Source organism: Ursus arctos, unplaced genomic scaffold (assembly GCF_023065955.2).
Source record: "Ursus arctos isolate Adak ecotype North America unplaced genomic scaffold, UrsArc2.0 scaffold_19, whole genome shotgun sequence".
NCBI lineage: Eukaryota > Metazoa > Chordata > Mammalia > Carnivora > Ursidae > Ursus > Ursus arctos.
In genome coordinates, this window is record NW_026622863.1 from 52,394,963 (window position 1) to 52,415,241 (window position 20,279).

Below are 20,279 nucleotides of genomic sequence, written 5' to 3' on the forward strand. Positions count from 1 at the left end.
ATGCTCATGATTTTAGGCACAAAATTCCTCAGCAAAATACTAGCAAATAGAATGCTGCTATATTATAAGAATATTCCATGACCTGGTGCAGTTTATTGCAGGGAGGCAAGGCCAGTTCAGCATTCAAATCCAGTCAAAGGAATCCATAATATCAACAGGCTACAGGAAAAAAAAAAAAATCACAGGATCACATCAACCAAAGAAGAAAAAGCATTTGGCAAAATTCAATACCCATTCATAATGAAAACTCAGCAAATTATGGGGGTGACTTCCCAAAGTAGATAAAGAACATCTATATAGAGAGAGACAAACCAAAAAACAGACCCTTAACTATAGAGAACAAACAGATGGTTACCAGAGGGGAGGTGACTGGGGGGATGGGTGAATTAGGTGAAGGGAATTAAGAATACACTTATCTTTTTTTTTAAAAGATTTTATTTATTTATTTGACAGAGACAGCACAAGCAGGGGGAGTGGGAGAGGGAGAAGCAGGCTCCCCACTGAGCAGAGAGCCTGATGTGAGCCCAAGGTGGGGCTCAATCCCAGGACCCTGGGATCATGACCCAAGCTGAAGGCAGTCGCCTAACTGACTGAGCCACCCAGGCGCCCCAACAGTACACTTATCTTGGTGACCAATGAGTAATGTATGGAACTGCTGAGTCACTATATTGTACACCTGAAACTAATATAATGTGTGTTAACTACACGAGTTAAAATTTAAAAAAAAAAAGTAAAACAAAAACACTGCAGCTATCATCATATTTAATGGTCAACACTGAATGCTTTCTCTTTAACATTATGAACAAAGCAAGTATGTCCTCTTTCACCACTTCTATTCAACATTGCACTGCAAATTCTAGCTAGTACAATAAAAACAGCAAAGGGGAACGAAAGAGATACAGATTGGGAAGAAGACAAAAGATGTTTGCTATTTGCTGATAACATTATTGTTTATGAAGAAAACCCTCAGGAATCCACACAAAAAATCTGCTGGAATAAGTGAATTCAGCAAGGCTGCAGGAGACAAGGTCAACATATCGAAACTAATCATATTTCTTTGTCACAGTAATGATCATGTGCAAACTGACGTTAAAAACTCAATATGATATATAATGAGCCCCCCAAAAAGTGCCTGGATAAAAATCCAACAAAACATGATCAGGATCTGCAAGTGGAAAATTATAAAACACTAATGAAATAAAAACGGATCTAAATAAGTGAAGAGACATACCACATTCATAGACCAAAAGAGTCAACATAATAGATGCCAAATCTCACCAAAATGATCCACAGACTAATGTAATGTCTATCAAAATCCCCGCAAGACGTTCTGTAAATACAGAAAAGCACAATAAAGTGTATATAGAAAGCCAAGGGGAAAAATTAATATGGAAGGCTAAATCAATTTTTAAAATATAGGGGGAGTAATCACTTTACCCAATTTTAAGATTTACTGAAAGCTACAGTAATCAAGATAGTGTGGTACTGGCAGAGGTTTAGACATATGAATCAATGGGATAATATAGAAAACTCAGAAATAGACCAACATAAACATGCCCAGCTGATTTCTGACTAAGGAGTAAACATAATTCAATGGAGGCATAACACTGTAGCCTAGCTTTCAACTAATGGTGCTGGTCAACTAAACATCCTTAGGCAAAAATACAAGAAAGAAACTCAACCTAAACCACACATAGTAATACAAAAGTGAATGCAACATGGATCAGAGATTTAAATGTAAAAGGTAAAACTATAAAACTTTAAGAGAAAATATTCAGGACAGAGAGCTTGATTAAGACCTCTTACACATGACATGAAAAGGATTAAGAGGTTCCTTAATAATGTCGTGAATCAATATAACAAAAATGGCTTGGCCTAGGATAGCAATACAAAAGTACACATGTGATGATTTAAAAGGCCCTGAGGAGGGTTCGATGTGAATGCGTGATTATTTTTACATCTTTCTTCACAGCATATTTCTTAATGTGAGGTAATGCTATCACATGCAGCTCAAAAAACAAACAAAACAAACAAAAAAACAAAGAAGGAATTCCAAAAGACCCTGATAAAAGGTACTAGTCATTACTTATTGTACCAGGACTAAGGCCATGGTAACAACTGTGTAACAGAGACCTGCATGTGCACACACCAATTTCGTCGTTAAAAATTCTAGTCAATTTCCTCAATAGGGAATCTTCACACAATCTTTTGTAAAGACTAAAAATGAGATTCCTTCTCTGCTTTTCTGAGTTTATGGGGTTGTTTTTTTAAGCTAATTTAGCTATGTGTTTTATTTTGTTTTGGCTCTAATTCAACCCCTAGAAAACAACTGATGTGGACTTGGGAGAAGCCTCTCTGAGGAGGACTGGAGAAGCTTAGGAACCGCACTCAGAGGGAAGAATTCGGATTCATCTGGGAAGGTCACCTAGCTACACTGCCATCCTCATCACACAGAAAAAACAATAAACAAGTAGATCAAGAGCACGTGGGTTGTTAAATATATATGAAAAAAACAAATCAAAGTCTTAAGAGTGTTGTACAGTGGGCTCATTCATACATACATCTTTATCTCCTGAAATATAACAGTATTTCATAACCAAGCCTTCATATTCCTCATTAAGACTTATGCTGCTCAAGGATAGAGACGAAGCTGTAGAACAAAGGCTTTCAATAAATGTTTTCAGACACACCCTAAATGTCCAACTGTCCTGACAATGGACAGCAGTGGAAGTATACGTAAGATAAAGGGGACAAGGCTTTCTGATCTCTGCAACAACATCCCCCTTCCCCATATAAGATGTGGAACAACAAACTGCCATAGGCTTGTCACAGAACTCTGAAAGCAACCATGCTTGCATTTCTTTCTCCTTTATGTCTTCTCCTCCTTTGTTTAAATATCCCTGAGATAATTTTTCAGTGTAAACTAAGGAGAAAGATGTGGCTGATGGTTATACTCAGTGCATGAGAATGACTGGATCACACTCCTGGATGAATTCTCAGATGAAGAATAAGGCTCTAGACTGGGTCAATTTCCAGTCTGACTCCTTAGATGACAAATGATATCCTGCAACAGAAGGGTTTCTCATAGGGAAGGAAACTGAGGGGTTTCTCTTTGGTATGAAAGATCAGATTCTGAGTAAGATGTTTCCTCAGTGGTTACATCCAAGAAGTCTTTCCCCAAGAGGAGCTCTTAGAGGGTGACTGAGGACTGCCCACTCGTGAAGGGTCTTCCCACTTCCGTTACACTGACAGAGTTTCTCCCAGTATGAATCCTCTGATGCTGAGTGAGGGATGAGCTGCGACTGAAGGCTTTTCCACACTCACTGCACTCATAAGGCTTCTCTCCAGTGTGGATAACGGAGTGTCGGATGAGACTTGTGCTCCAACAGAAGGTTTTCCCACACTCAACGCATTCATAGGGCTTCTCTCCACTGTGAATCCGCTGGTGCCTTGTGAGCCCTGACCGGCGGTTGAAGGCCTTCCCACACTCCATGCACTCATAGGGCTTCTCTCCAGCGTGGATGCTGATGTGTCGAATGAGGTCTTTCCTAGTGCTAAAGGCTTTCCCACATTCTTTGCACTCAAAAGGTTTTTCTCCAATGTGAGCCCTTTTATGCAAGATAAAAGTGTAGCAGTAGGTAAAGGCCTTTCCACACTCACTGCACTCATAGGGTTTCTCCCCAGTGTGGATAATGGCATGTCGAATGAGGTTTGCCCTCTGGCAAAAGGCTTTGCCACACTCCATGCATTCATAGGGCTTCTCTCCACTGTGAATCCGCTGGTGCCTTGTGAGGTATGACCGGCGATTGAAGGCCTTCCCACACTCTGAGCACTCATAAGGCTTCTCCTCAGTGTGGATGCTGAAGTGTCGGATGAGGTCTGATCGATTGCTAAAGGCTTTCCCACATTCTTTGCACTCATAGGGTTTTTCTCCAGTGTGGGCCCTTTTGTGCAAGATGAAAGTCGAGCAGTGGGTGAAGGCCTTTCCACACTCGCTGCACACATAGGGCTTCTCCCCAGTGTGACTCCGCTGGTGCTGCTTGAGATGTGACCGGCGGTAGAAGGCCTTCCCACACTCGAGGCACTTGTATGGCTTCTCTCCTGTGTGGATGACATAGTGCTGAATGAGGTCCGTGCTGTCGCAAAAGGCTTTCCCACATTCATTGCATTCAAAGGGTCTCACCCCAGCGTGAATTTGCTGGTGCCATGTGAGGTGTGACCGGCGGTTGAAGGCCTTCCCACACTCCATGCACTCAAAGGGCTTCTCTCCTGTGTGGATGATATAGTGTCGAAGGAAACCTGTCTTATCACGGAAGGCTTTCCCACATTCTTTACACACAAAGGGTTTTTCTCCGGTGTGGCTTCTGTTATGCAAGACTAAATTGGACCGGTGGGTGAAGGCCTTCCCACATTCGCTGCACTTATAAGGCTTCTCTCCAGTGTGAATCCGCTGGTGCCTTGTGAGGTGTGACCTGCGGTTGAAGGCCTTCCCACACTCCATGCACTCGTAGGGCCGCTCCCCCGTGTGGATCATGTGGTGCTGGAGGAGGTGTGTGCTCTTGCTAAAAGTTTTCCCACACTCGGTGCATTCATAGGGCTTCGCTCCAGTGTGAATCTGCTCGTGTCGAACAAGAAAGCAATTCTTGGCAAACACTTTCCCGCATTCCTCACACTGATAGGGACGTTTCCCTTCCTGAATCAAGGGATCTTTCAGTAGTCCTCGTGAGTCATATTCATGGAGAACATGTCCTGGAGGGATTAGCTCCCGTATAGTCCTTGAGTGTAGACCATCATCTGTCCCTAAACCATCATGTTCAGGCTTCATGTTCCCAGGGAGCTTCTCCGTTTGGGGGTCTACCCCTGGTTTCAATGAGCCTTCTAGCATTTCTGATGGCCTATCCTGATTCTTGCCTTGCCCCAGCTGGGAGTCCCCCAGAGCGTGCTGAGTCAGTTGTTCCTGTGGTGAGATTTCCTCAGACAAGGCAAGGTGAGAAAGGGAAAGCTCTGTGGTCTTGGGCTTTGTACTGTCACCTGAAGGGAATACAATATACAGAAGGGCTCATTAGAGATGGCAACACAGAAAAAGAAAATTGCCATTTCAGTGGGAATAAGAAGATGAAAACAGTGGCTCTGAGCCTGTCATGTTTTCAAATCTCTGAAATCCAGTTTGCAATTTCTTTTCGACCTTGAATTCTTGAAACCTTTGAGCAGAAACCCAGAGGGAGAGAATAGATGGGGGACAGAGTGTCTGGCAATGAGGGCCAAGTACACAGAGTAATGACACTGTATGTGCTGGGTTTGCTCAAAGCAAGAACATCTCCAGATGCTACAAGAGGCCAGCGAAAGGGCACCTGACACAGCCTCCACAGCAGCCAGGACGAGGTCGGGGAGGGTTCCCACACAGGGAATGCGAGAAACTGCCATAGAGAGAAAACAGGAAAGCCATTTTAGCCTTTGCTAATGGAATGACCAAAGGTAGAGTCTTCCAAGACTCAGGGAACCTGCAGTGCACCAAAGGATGGGGCTGGTAAGGGTGTAGCCCCTGACACAGGACTGGTGTCCTCACAAGAAGAAACACTAGTGCATTTGCGTCTTCTCAGCGCCACATGAGGATGGAAGAGGAGACTCCTATCTGCAAACCAGGAAGAGGGCCCTCACCAGACACCAGATCTGCCAGCTCCTGGATCTGAAACTTCTGGCCTGCAGAACTGTGGAAAATAAACATCTGCTGTTTAACCGAACTCCAGTCTCTGGCATTCTCATTACAGCAGTCCAGACTGACTAGACAGTTGGTATGAGTAATATTCTCATTCTTGAAGTCAGTGATGTTAAGTGTATTATTTTCAAAAAGAAATGAATGGGCAAATAACTTAGTTAATATATCAATTAATCAAGGTCATTCTGACTCAGTAATGACAATGTGTCATAAACCAAGATTTATGATTAATCGGAATTTGTACCTGAGGCCCACTAAACCAAAGTTAGAGGTCACAGCAGGATTATGGTTAAGATCATGGTCTCTGACCACAAAAACCCGAGGCCCAAGTCCCACAAGAACTCCGTATTAGCTCCACGGTCTCTGGCAAGGCACTCAAATTTCATAAGCCCTCATTTTGTCTTCCAAAAAAGTAAGCTACCAATAGAGCCTGCCCTGTAGGGCTCTGTGAGGATGAAGTGAAATCCTGCATTCACCACATTCACTGTGTAAACCAGGTTCAGTATGAGGCCAGACACTGAGCAAAACATAACTACAGGTTAGCTCTATTTTTTTATTATGGGTTAGTCAAATAATATACATCTGAGACCTACTTAGGAAGCATATAAATTGGCCGTGTCAGAATGTGTAGATTAACCCTGAAGAGTATTGAAGAGTAAAAAGAATGGTCCACGAGATGCCTGATGAGTTAACATTAACGTCACCAGAATAAGAAGACAAGGAAGGTCCTGGGAGGTTGGGGGCAGAGATTCCAAGAGGATCAGATGCTCACGACACAATCTGAAAAGTTTGGTGCATTATGAATTCACACAGCACGGAGTTTAGAATGTTGGCTCTGGAGCCAGAACACTTGGCACAAATTACTTAGCTGTTCCCATCTCAATCTCCTCGTCTGAAAAACTGAAGACTCTCAGTTTCTGCCTCACAGGCTGTCCTGAGGGTTAAATGACAAAATGCCTATAAAGTGGTCAGCAGTGCCAGCCACTGGAGGATCATTTGGTAAATTGTGGGCCACTACCCATTATCACTACGGTTGCTGCTGTACTGGAAAATTAGGAGCAAAAACGTGACTGTATAAGGAACATTTTCAGTGCTGTGGTACAGAGGAACCCCCTCATGGGGCCTCAAAGCACAAAGAGAACGATGTTACCACTTTCACATGTGAATGGTGGTAAGGTGAAAGGGTGTAGCCTTCTTCAGAACTGCTTGGCATTTTCCAATAAAGAAAACCTGACATGGAAACATACCAGAATCTGTTCCTAACAGAAATCAGTGCTTATCTGTACCAAAACACGTAACAAGAATATTCTTGGCAGCGTTACGTTGAAAAGAGCAGGAATGCCCACCAAGAGGGGAATGGATAAACGAATGGCAGTTTTTCACACAACAAGATATTACATTAGATTGAGAGTGAACAAACTCCAACTATACGCAACCACGTGAAAAGAATCCCACAGACATAATGATGGTCAAAAGGAGACAGACATACAGATAGCACGCGGTGCGGTTCTATAGTCAAAACAAATTCATGCTGATGGTCTCAGTAGGGATTACCCAGCAAAAGGGGCTACTGAAGGCATGAGACCCTGACGAGGGGCTGGAAATGTTGTACAGTAGTCCCTTTTATCTGCGGGGGATTTGTTCCAAGACCCCCAGTGGGTCCCTGAAATTGTGCGTAGTACCAACCCTATACATAGTATGTTTATACACACACACACACACACACACACACACACACACACTTACATACACACACACCTATCGTAAAGTTTAATTTATAAATTTGGTACATAAGAGATTAACAAAAGTAACTAATGATAAAATAGACAATTATAACAAATACTATAATAAAAGTTTCACAAACGTAGTCTCTCTCTTAAAATATTTTATTATACAGCACTCACCCTTCTTCTTGTGATGCTGTGAGATGATAAAATGCCCACACGATGAAATGAAGTGAGGTGAATGACACAGGTATGTGACATACTGGTGTCCTTCTAATGATACATCAGAAGGATGATCATCTGCTTCTGGACTGTAATTGACTGTGGGTGACTAAAACCACGGAAAGCAAAACCACAGATAAGGGGGCACCGTGGTGTATATTAAATATTAACATAGGTGGTGGTTCTATGGGTTTATATGTACACAAAGATTCATCAAGATGACCTCTTAAGATTTTTGTACAACAAAGCATATGAGTTACAGCTCATTCAAAAAGTGCAAGAAGGGGCGCCTGGGTGGCTCTGTCGGTTAAGTGTCTGCCTTCAGCTCAGGTCATGATCTCAGGGTCCTGGGATCGAGTCCCACATCGGACTCCTTGCTCAGCAGGGAGCCTGCTTTTCCCTCTGCCTGCTGCTCTCCCTGCTTGTGCTCTCTCTCTAACAAATAAATAAATAAAAATTTTAAAAATAAACAAAAAAAAGTGCAAGAAAATAATAACAAATGGGAGAGTGGAACATGAGTGTAGACATCTCTTGCGAGAATGAGACAACTTGGGGTGCGTGGGTGGCTTGGTCAGTTAAGCGTCTGCCTTCGGCTCAGGTCATGATCCTGGAGTCCCAAGATTAGGCCCTGCATCGGGTTCCCTGCTCAGTGGGGAGTCTGCTTCTCCCTTTCCCCCTGCTCCTGCCCTCTCTTTCTCTCTCACTCTCTCTCTCAAATGAATAAAATCTTAAAAAAAAAAAAAAAAGAATGAGACAACTTTTCCAAGAAGATGGGTTATAACAGGGAAAGCAGAGTTGATACCAGTGTGAAGACACTGGAGAGCCATAAGCCTTTTTCATTTACTTTCCCCTAGTATGATGCAACCAAGCATATTTTTATGAGACTGGATAGTTACAGAAGAGGCAGAACAGCAGTGAAGCAAGAAGCCAGTTCCCTGAAAAGGTGTGATCTGGCCTCTAGTGTGGGAATTTGCCACGGTTGGGGGCAAGGCCTCCTCATGGTGGGGGTGAGAAGGGAAGCCACACATATGAGAGATTCAGATCAATGTGTAACGGTTGGAAATCAAGCAACGCAAGAACACAGACTATTTTCAACATAAAAATATGCTAAGACATCGGTGGCTGGGGGGTATGGTGAAGGTCTGAAACAAGCTCTCAGTGGTTGGGGGAGCCAGTGCGGGAGACAGGACAGCTCAGAGGCACACAAGAGATGTGGGGAGACCAGCTATAACCCAGGCAAAAGTTGAAAACCTGGACTCAGGAGTGTAGGGATGGTTCTCAGGGAGGAGGGGAGGTGGTGAAGATGTTCATGTGAAATGGACAGGATGTCTGAATGTAGGGCTGGCAAAGACGGAGGTGTTAAGGAGTTATCTGGAGTTGCATGGGGCCTTCTAACATGCGGGGGAGGTGGGAGGAGCAGGCAAAATCATGAGCTCCCTCGTAGGCATGCTGAGCGTGAAGTGTCTTTTCCACATTCACAGACGTGAGACTGCTGACAAGGCTGAAGATTTGGAACAGACTCTGAGGGGCCGATCAGACACACACTTGGGACGAAAGCCCAGAGGGGAGACAGCATGGCTCTGCAGTGGCACCACTCACCACACCTGACATCCCCAGGGCCTCAGCAGCCCAGATTTGGGGAATAGAAGGCAAAATGTTACCTTGAAGGTTAAGCGAACAGGAGGGGTATGAAGACATGGAGTAAGGGAGTGCTTGTGAGTGTCTGACTGGCACCTGGACAAGGGGTGGATGGAGAAGGTGAGAAAGGGTGGGATGCAGAGTATAGCTTGTTTCCTTGCAGTGCAGAGGGAAATGGGAGATACTATCATTATTCATTAGGACTAATATGATGTGAACACACTAACAGCTTACTTTTGCTGACCCATTCACTCACTATGGGTCAGGGCCAGTGTGAGCCACTTTGATGCACAATCTGGTACATCCTCAAACAACCAATGACTCGGGAACAGACTGAGTGTAGCAGACTACACTCACTGAACCATTTATTCCTCTCCTTGGACACACGGCTCAGCCTCGTTTCCCAGCCCCAGTGCCTAAGTGTGGCCAGATGTCTTGTCAGTGGAAAGTGAGGAGAAACAGTGTGTGGGGAAGTGGGTATGACATCTTCCTTTCTTCTCCCGTTTCCCCTCTGCCAGCTGGAAGATGCCAGAACAACGTGCAAAGTCTCATGTTGATGACAGGAGGTACCTGGGTCCCTGAATAACTGCGGGGTACCAAGCTCCACACTGACCCCCATGGTCCTTGGGTGATAAAAGTACTTTTCATATGCTGAGTCACCAAGAGTCTGGAATATGCCTTTTAGAGCAGCTAGATTTACATTGGCCGAACCTATATATAAAGGCACAGTGAGATCATGCATCTTCCCCAGGGGCACGAGGCTGCTGTGGGTCCCAGCTAGTTTTTAAGCCCAAGCAGCTGGAGCTGAGAGCCTGAACTTATGACCCAGTAGGCCTCACACCTCCACAAGAGCACTGGAGATTGTGATAGGGCTGGAGCGGTGGGCAGAAGGACCATGGGTTAAAAGGCTTCATGGATCCTAAGCCTCCAGAGAGGCCACAACAAAACTTCCACAAATTCCAGAGGCAGTGATCACTGTGCTGTCTGCAAGCTGCCATGACCCTGACCTGGCCAGCTGTTGGCACCTACCTGGGCAGGAGTTAAGGGAGAGGCCTCTCTTCAATGTCTGTAACTCTGGGCTGTGATCCAATGCATAGATCAGCTCTGGTTTGGGCAAAGGACACCCTGTTCAAGGAGAAAGAAAAAGGATGTGGAAATTGTGGTGAGAAGAAAGAAATCTCTAAGTCTAGATTGGGATTTCAGAATTTGGAGAATGCCTCAGAATGAAGCTGCTCCCATCCATGCAAACAAAAAGATATGACCTGGAAACCAATGCATGAAACATGATTATTGGGTCCCAAAGACTAGCCATTAGTGTTGGCTCCAGAGACAGCACCAATTCCCTTTGATCTCCTTCCTGTAGAATCCCAACGCTTTTCAGACCTATCTCCTGAATGTACTTTCTAATTAATCCAGTCAGGGGCCTCGACCTCCCTGTGCATTAGCCATAGCTGGTGAGCCTGAATGCCACCACAGACTAATTTACACAAAAGCTCTGAGGTGAAGCCTAGCCATCAGATTTTAAACACTCCTCAGGTGATGGCACCCAGCCTGGTAGGTTAAAAAACCTCGGTTTCCATCATTTCACAAATGGCATCCCTGATTATCAGTAGTCTGAGGTAAGCAGAGCGGCTGGGTACTCTGAGTAAAGAGAAGGGTTTATTTCAGGCAGAAAGACTGGAAGACAAAAACAGGAACAAGAACAACAAATAGGAAACAGTGACAAACATGGTAAATATTAATCCCACTATATTAATATCGCTTGGAACATCAATGTTTTTCTAAATGCTCCAATTATAAAACAGTTTGTCAGAGTGGCTCAAAAAACAAAACCCAGGGGTGCCTGGTTGGTGCAGTCAGTTAAGTGTCTGACTCTTGGTTTTGGCTCAGGTAGTGATCTCAGGGTTGTGACACTGAGCCCCTTGTCAGGTTCCCCGAATAACTGAAATTCTCTCTCCCTCTGCCCCTCCCGCTTGTGCTTTCTCTCTCTCTAAAATAAATGAATAAATCTTAAAAAAACAAAAACAAAGACAAAACAAAACCCAACTATAGGTCTATAAGAAACCCACTGTAAATATAAAGATATATACATGTTGAAAGTAAATGGAGAAAAATATACTAATATGTTAATAAAACATGCTAATACTAATCAATAGAAAGCAAGCATACCTATGTTAATTTCAGACAGAGGAGACTTCACAGCAAGGAAAGTTACCAGGGATAAAGAAGGCATTATGTAATGATAAACAGGATAATTTGCAAAGAAGACATAAAAATCCTTAATCTGTATCTGTCTGGCAACACAGCGTCAAACTATATGAGGCAAAAACTCATAGAATGACAAGAAGAAACAGATGAATCCACTATCACCGTTGGAGACCACACCACCCTTCTATCAGAAATGGACAGATCCAACAGGCAGAAAACTAGTAATGACAAAGTTGAACTCAACACTATCATCAATATGATAATAACTGGATATAACGGACATCTACAGACTAATTCATTTGAAAACAATACACATTCTTCTCAAACTCACATGGAACATTCACCATGATAGATTATATTCTGGGCCATTAAAAAAAAAACTTTAACAAATTTTAAAAAGAATAGAAATCATAAAAAGTCTGCTTTCAGACCATAAAGTAATTAACTAGAAATTAATAACAGAAAGATAACTGGAAAATCCCCAAACAGGCAGATTAAACAACACACTTTTAAATAACATATGGGTCTAAGAAGCAATCTCAAAGAAGTAAAAAATATTTTGAACTAAATGAAAACAAAAATACAGGGTGCTTGGCTAACTCAGTTGGAAGAGCATGTGACTCTTGATCTTGGGGTCATGAGTTTGAGCCCCACGTTGGTGTAGAGATTACTAAATAAATAAATAAATAAACTTTAAACAAACTAAAAAACCAAAAATACAACTTAACAAAATTTGTGGGATAGAGCAAAGCAGTGCTTAGCAGGAAATTTATAACACAGAATGAGTATTTTTTATTTTTTTATTTTTATTTATTTATTTTTTAAAAGATTATTTATTTATTTATTTGACAGAGAGAGAGACAGCCGGCAAGAGAAGGAACACAAGCAGGGGGAGTGGGAGAGGAAGAAGCAGGCTCCTAGCAGAGGAGCCTGATGTGGGGCTCGATCCCAGAACGCTGGGATCACGCCCTGAGTTGAAGGCAGACGCTTAAGGACTGCGCCACCTAGGCGCCCCAGAATGCGTATTTTTTAAAAGAAAGATCTGAATTATATTTCCACCTTAGGCAACTAGAAGAAGAGTAAATTAAATGCAAAATAAATACTACAAAAGAAATAAGAATTAGAGCAGAAATCAGTGAAATTGAAAACAGAAAATAGAGAAAATCAACAAAACCAAAATCTGGTTCTCTAAAAAGATCAATAAAATTGATAAGCTTCTAGCCAGGCCAGAAAATATGAAAAATGACACAAATTACTAATATCAGAAATAGAGCAGATGACATCACTTCAGATCCCATGGACATTAAAAGGATATTAATGGAATACTATTAACAATTCTATGCTCACAAATTTGATAACTGAGATGAAGGCACCAATTACCTGAAGACACAATCTGCTAAAAACTCACACAAGAAGAAACAATCTGGGAGCGCCTGGGTGGCACAGCGGTTAAGCGTCTGCCTTCGGCTCAGGGCGTGATCCCGGCGTTATGGGATCGAGCCCCACATCAGGCTCCTCCCTGTGAGCCTGCTTCTTCCTCTCCCACTCCCCCTGCTTGTGTTCCCTCTCTCGCTGGCTGTCTCTATCTCTGTCGAATAAGTAAATAAAAAATCTTTAAAAAAAAAAAAAAAAAAGAAGAAGAAACAATCTGCATAGGCCTATATCTATTACAGAAATTGAACCAACTGTTCACAACCTTCCAAGACAAACAAAGCACCAGGCCCAGATGGGTTAACTGGTGACTTTACCAAACACTGAAAGAAGACATTATACCAAGTCCCTACATTCTCTCCCAGAGATAGAGGCAGATGGGATATTTTCTAACTCAATCTATAAGGTCAGCGTTACCCTAATATCAAAACCAAACATTACAGAAAAGTATACACAGTATCTCTCGTGAATATAGATGTAAAAAAATTCCCCACAAAATATTAACAAATCAAACCCAACAATGTATAAAAAGATTACATACCACAGCCAGTGGGATTTATCCCAGAGATACAAACCTGGATAAAAATTTAAAAATCAATTAATATAATCTATCACATCAACAGGCTAAAGAAAAATCACACAATTATACTGATAGATGCAGAAAAGCATCGATAAAATACAACATCCATTCATTAAAAAAAAAAAAAAGAATGCTTAGCAAAATAGGAATAGAGGGAAACTTCCTCAACTTGATAAAGAACATCTACAAAAACACCTACAGCTCACAATCCACATTAAAGTGAGAAACTTGAAGCTTTCCCACTAAGATCAGGAACAAGGCAGGATATCCTCTCTAACCATTTTTCAACATTATCCTGAAAAAAACAGCTAATGTAATAAGAGAAGAAAAAGGTATACAGACTGAGAAGGAAGAAATAAAATTCTTTATTTGTAGATAACATGGTCACCTATGTGGAAAATCCAACAGGATCGACAAAAGACCTCTGGAACTAATAAGCAATTATAGCAAGCCTGCAGGACACAAGCGTAACATACAAAATGCCTCCGGATGTACCAGCAATTAAAATTAAAAACACATTACCGTTTACATTAGTATTCCCCAAATGAAATACTTAGGTATAAATCTAACAAAATATATATAGGAGCTATATGAGGAAAGCTACAAAACTCCAATAAACAAAATCAAAGAACAAAATAAATGGAATGACATTTCATGTTCATGGATAGAAAGGCTCAATTCTTCCCAACTTGATCTGTAGATTCAATGCAAACCCAGTCAAACTCTCAGCAAGTCGTTTTGTGGATATCAACAAACTGATTCTCAAGTTTATATGGACAAACAAAAGACCCTGGTCTCCTAAGCGCTACAGTAAAAAGGAAACAGCAAACACTCCTGTGTGGGGCCAGCAACCCGAGTCCAAGAAGGCTGAAGCAGTAAGAGGGGGAGGGGAAAGGGGATGTGAGCAGGAGGATTCAATCCTCAAGAAACAGGGGTCCGGGAGAGAGGCAGACCTGGTGATGCTAGACACCATTTCATGAACCACTGAGAACAAAAAACTGGGAACTGCACTCAGTAATTTAGTCAAATAGAGACACATGCATAAATACAAAATACCATCTATTCTGGCCAACATTTCACAAAAGAAAGGACTTGTGACCACCAAAAAAACGCAGAGGAGAGCTTTTCACAATGAAGATGTGTCTTTTAAATTGAACAGATTAGGCTTTATGAGGGATTCGCTGCAGTGGCCCTATTTTCCTTATTTGCCAAGGACGGCATGTTGGGAGAATTTAATGAGTGAAGAGGAACAGTATCAGCATACAGAAAGAAGTAGAGACAAGGAACATGGGGCCTCACACAGCAAGGACTGGGGGCCACTTCCTGCTACAAAATAGCTGTGGCAGAAAAAAATCATTGTGAAAAGACAGAGGCACAAGCAGACCCACAGAGAGAAGCCAGGACAAAAGCCCCAGAAGCCAGGGATTAATTGTGTTTCTCTAAGTTCCTGTATCAGTCCCTCAAGGGGCCCAGCTGGAATTCCAGCCTTTAGGTTTTCTGAGACACCCCCATTTCCTCCCAACATACCCTTCTCCAAGAAACTATGTTTCTTGCTTAACCCTCCCTGAGACACAGGAGAGTATGAAGGAAGAGAGGAGTCTAGAAAATGACTGAAGTGGGGAGGAGGACAGGAAGGCTACAGAGGCCTTCTCAAGCAGCCAGGCCTGGAGCCAGAGAGTCGAGTGAAGGAGATGACAGGTCTCCCACACCACAGAGTTAGGGAGGCCTTACCCAGAGAGACCAGGAGCCCACAGGTCTCCAGCATCACCTCCTGGTACAGGGTCCTCTGGGCTGGGTCCAGCTGCCCCCACTCCTCCTGGGTAAAAGTCACAGCCACATCATCAAAGGTCACAGGCATCTGCAAAGTCAAAGAGAGGCAGTGTTTTGGTCTTGCAGCTATTAATGGGAATCAGAGCCCATCTCTCTCAATGGCAAGGGAGCAGAGTGACCAAACACCCCCTGAGGGCTGAGCTCTGTGCTGGACTCAAGGAGGCAGAGATGCTGGTTTGCCCTGATTACAGCAGCATAAGAGACAGAGCCTCCTATGTGGGAGCCAATGAAGAATGGCGAGAGGTCAGGAGCTTCCTGCGTGGACTGTGAGGCACAGAACGGTAAGGGCTTTAAGATGCCACAAGAATGGGAGAGAGTAACAAAGATAATGAAAACAGTACCAATAATAATTACAGCAACAGCAGCCGAGACTCACTGATCTTCACTGCATGCCTGACTCGTGCTGATGCTCTACCTGTCTTGCTCATGTGAATGAAAGTCCCCAGCTCTGAAGCCGTACTCCTGAGGTTTGAATCCAAAGTCTTAAAATCAACACTTGCCTGCCGTGTGAACTCGGGAGCCTCACTTTGTTTCTCTGAGCCTCAATTTCTGGATCAATACAATAATTCTCACTCGGCAGTAATAGTTATGAGAATTAAAGAAAAAATCTTCGTAAAAGAAACACTGGGGTGACTGGCCACAGCCTGTGAGGTCAATATCATTATCATGTTTGTGCCAGTCAGGGCCCTGAGGTCCAGGGTGCTCTAATAGTTCACCCACAGTTTACATGTGGTATGAGCAGAGGCAGGATTTGAACTGAGGTCCCTCTGGTCTAGGGTCTAATGGCATAATCTTGACACTCATCCAATAGCAAAGGAGTTAATGAAGATGTGAAGCATTTCAAATAAATTTCCTAGCAACATTCATTTCAGCCACCATTGAACATAATTCTGTGGACATGGGCAGAGAAACGAACTCATCATCACCCACCTCACAGGACGATCACCTGACGTGGTGGCACCTGCTTGGGAAGTGGCAGGGCCTGGACTGGGTCCCATCACCTTCTGCTCCTCAGAGACTACCAAGAAGAATCCACACTGAGTCACTGTTTCTTTTTCTTGCCTCAGTACCCCCCCCCCACCTTGGCAACTCTGAGGAAATTCCAACTCACCCACTGAGTCTCAACAGCACGTATGCCTGAGCAAAGAATACTTCAGGCCCAGAAAATAGAAGTTATTGAGGACAATGCAGGCTGTGGCCATGAGAACAGCCTTTGACTTGTCACAGTGTCTGTCACGGCTGAGAGTATGATGGAACACTCAGCAAATGACCACACAGTCTGGCCTTCCCAGGGTACATCTCAGCAGATGGGGACAGGAGGACCATGGAAATCACACAGGTACTCTGAGGACTCCTTAAACAATCAATCTGCCTTTTCTTGTCCACACACTTCCACTTGCTAAAATGCCATATCCCCATCTCATGCCCAAGGCCTGTAAGGAAGCCTGCTTGGCTTACAAAGTTGACTTCACGTGTTTCCTCCAGGCATTATTATCTGCTTTTTGTACAGAAAGGGGTAAAAATACAGGCTGTGGTGGTCAACACACTGGTTATTAAGAGCTGCAGTGATTTGGGGCACTAAACCTCTCCGAGGCTCAAGTTGTTCTCATGCAAAACAGCGATAATAACACAACCCAACTCAGAGGAGCTGAGGATTAAATGAGGTGATATGTTATGTCTGCCTGTCAGCCACAGCAAGAACCACTGAAGGCCGGCCATCATGGTTCTTCTGTTACTGCTTTCTCTTTGCTCCCACAACATCCTAGACAAATTCAACCATGAACACCTATGGTTCCCTACACAAAAATGCCAGATGAGGGGCGCCTGGGTGGCTCAGTCGTTAAGCGTCTGCCTTCGGCTAAGGTCATGATCCCAGAGTCCTGGGATCCAGCCCCGCATCGGTCTCCCTGCCCAGCAGTGAGCCTTCTTCTCCCTCTTCGTCTGCTGCTGCTCCCCCTACTTGTGCTCCCTCTCTGTCAAAAAAGAAAAAAAAAAAAAAAAAGCCAGATGATGGGCAAGCTGGGAAGGGGCCATTTTAGCCAGAACTGTTAGGAAAGTGCTCTCCAAGCGAGTGACATCTGAGCAGAGGCCAGAAGGATGTCAGAGGGAGGCCCTGCAAAGTCACAGGGGCAGCATCCCAGGCAAAGGCCAGTGCTAGGACAAAAGTTGGGGGGATGAAAGAGAACTTAGCATGGTTAGGCTGGTGCATCGGGAAAGAAGGCAAGATCAGAGGAGGTCGGCGGGAGAACCCGGTAGGCACCTACAGGTCATGGCAGCGGGCTGGATTTATAAGTGACGGAAGCCCTTGGAAGTATGCACCTTTCATCCTTCCTGCACTGAGCGAACACCTGTCAGAGACCCGCCACAGATGTAAGACTACGGATAAAGTGACAAGCCAACGCCACTTGCTGTAAACAAACGACAAGGAGAAAAGGAAATCGAAAGGCATTCTTGGCCTTCAGGCTGCCCAGGGGCCCCTCCGCAGCAGAGAGGCAGCAATGCTAAGCGCATCGTCCACTCACCTGCGCAGGGTCCATCCACGCCGCCGCCATCATGGGACCCTGTGCACAGAGCAGGACCCGGAGGGGCAGCGGCCGAGGGGCCTGCGGGATTCAGCCGACTGCCACCGTTTCGCTGCCCAGAGCGGGGTGACCTCGACTGACTGTCGTACTCCGAGCCTCAGTTTCCTCAGTGTGAAATGCGTCCGAGGCCCAGGGCGTAGCTTTTCGGCTGCGGGGACAGCGACCCGCGCCCCAGGGGGCTCACGTGACACCCTGTTACAGAGGATGAGGGACGGGTGTCGGGAGTACAAAGATACGGAGGTGGGACCTACGGTCCACGCCACTTTCTCCGCTCGGGCCTCGGAAAGGTGCCCGGCCCACCGCTCAAAGCCCCACAGCCGGGAGAGGACCTGCCCGGCACAGGCGGATGATGTACGCCTTATTGGGACCGGAAGTCCCGCCCAGCCGGTCCGGGCTGAAGGAAATGCCCCTGGCCTGGGCAGTCATTGGCCCAGCGCCCGCGCAGACACGCGGAGCACAACCTTCTGGGTAATGTGGTTTTTTCCTTACAGAAAATGGGCGGTGGGGGCACTTTCCAAGCGTGTCTTCTCCGGAGGAGTACGCGAGGTCCAGGGACCGCCTCAGACCCTCTTCTTCAGAGTGGGATCAAGGGGCGGGGCGAGGCCGTCCCTCTCATGCCCGGGGAAGTCGAGGCTCAGGAGGCGGGGACCTCCGCCCGGGGTCAGGGCACGTGCAGGGTCCCGCCTTGGCTCGGCTTGTGACTTTCCCCGTGCGCCTCACCTCCCGGCGATCCTCCTGGAGGGAAGACGGCTGCTCGAGCGGTAAGGTGACGGCGGAGACGAGGACGCCGGAAGCCCCCTCCGACGCGGCGCCTCTCGGCCAGCGCCACGTGCTGCGGGGCCTTGACACGCGGAGTGGGCCCCGGGAGCCCGAGGAGCGGTGTGCGAGCCCCTGAGGAGGGGAGGCCGCACGCGAGCGAGGCTGGGGGGACGTCGGGACTCCAGTCTGGAGCAAGGGCAGTTTCAAGTGCCTGTTTCCCGTGGGCACATCGACCTGTGTCTGAGGGCCGGCAGAGGGTCGTGCGTGGACACAGAAATTCGGGAGTTGTTAGCAGATGCCGCTATCTCAAGGGTCCACAAGAGTGAGACTAGGTGGAGAAAGGAATGGACAGGGGCGAACCCTGAACCAACCCGGCGTTAAGTAATTGCAAACAAGAAACCAACAAAATCATGTTAGGAATTCTGACAGTCCTTCAAGAATGTATTACAAAATTTCTTAGAAGTTATCATCGGTTACTTCTTTAGTTTTGTTTTGTTTTCTCTCAGGCCAAGGTGAGAAAAGTGCAGCTTCCAATGAATTGAGCATAGTTATAAAAATGGAAACAGGGTGTGCGTTTGACCCTGCTGTCCTGTCACAATTACTAAACACATCACGAAGGAGTAGACCTCCCCTTTCTTTTCTCCCCATGTGTCTAAAATGGGAATCACAACATGCATATTTCTTTTTCTTTTTTTTTTTTTTAAGATTTTTTATTTATTTATTCGACAGAGATAGAGACAGCCAGCGAGAGAGGGAACACAAGCAGGGAGAGTGGGAGAGGAAGAAGCAGGCTCATAGCGGAAAAGCCTGATGTGGGGCTCGATCCCATAACGCCGGGATCACGCCCTGAGCCGAAGGCAGACGCTTAACCGCTGTGCCACCCAGGCGCCCCACAACATGCATATTTCTTGTAAGTACTTGTATTTATCAATTTTTTAAAAAACAAGAATAGTGCTCTCATGTAAATGAATAGAGGGAGATAAGAGAAATCTTCCTAAAGAATTCCAAGTAATACATATAGATACTCTTACTTCAGGTGATGGAGCTTGATTCCCTTCAGTTGACTGGACTTAGTGACTAAGATTGGAGAGAGAAAAATGGTAACTTGACAGCAGAGGAAAATGGCAGACACCACCCTTACCACCTGATCAAGGCTAGCATCATTAGTAATGTCATGTTGACACAATGTACCACATAGTACAATGCAAAAAGCTTTTCTATGATGTCCTTCCCCAAAACCCCCAACTTCACTCATTTAAAAATAAATAAATGCAAATTGAGGAGCATCGTATAAAATACCTGATGAATCCTCATCAAAAGTGTTTGGATCATGAAAAACAAAAGATGACAGAGCAGTTGTCAGAGATGAGAGAAAACTAAACATAAAATGATTAAATGCAACTTGATGTCCTGGAATGGGATCCTGCAACACAAGTACATTAGTGGGGAAAATAATTTAGTAAAATCCAAATTGTAAGGTAAACAGTGTTGTATCAATGTTAATTTCTTAGCTTTGACAAATGTACCATACATCCTAAAAATATTTACATGAGGTGAAACTGGGTGGAAGTTACATGGGAACTCTATAT

General features: G+C 44.7%; 2 protein-coding genes across 2 annotated transcripts in view; both read right to left on the minus strand.

The window, feature by feature from the left end:
* Positions 1 to 3,001: 3,001 nt before the first annotated feature.
* The window catches only part of LOC125283328 (zinc finger protein 805-like), a 46,820-nt gene continuing 29,542 nt past the window's right edge, over positions 3,002 to 20,279 (minus strand). The window contains 2 exon segments of the mRNA XM_048224115.2: positions 3,002 to 4,689; positions 9,583 to 9,595. Of these exon segments, the coding sequence (XP_048080072.1) occupies positions 3,083 to 4,689; positions 9,583 to 9,595 (1,620 nt within the window). The 3' untranslated portion in view covers positions 3,002 to 3,082.
* On the minus strand, positions 7,585 to 18,393 carry LOC130544086 (zinc finger protein 805-like). The gene is made up of 3 exons (XM_057313960.1): positions 17,872 to 18,393; positions 15,251 to 15,377; positions 7,585 to 10,425 (listed from the first exon to the last, which is right to left on the minus strand). The coding sequence occupies exons 1-3, from the start codon at positions 17,902 to 17,904 to the stop codon at positions 10,220 to 10,222; spliced, it is 366 nt and encodes a 121-aa protein (XP_057169943.1). The 5' UTR covers positions 17,905 to 18,393; the 3' UTR covers positions 7,585 to 10,219.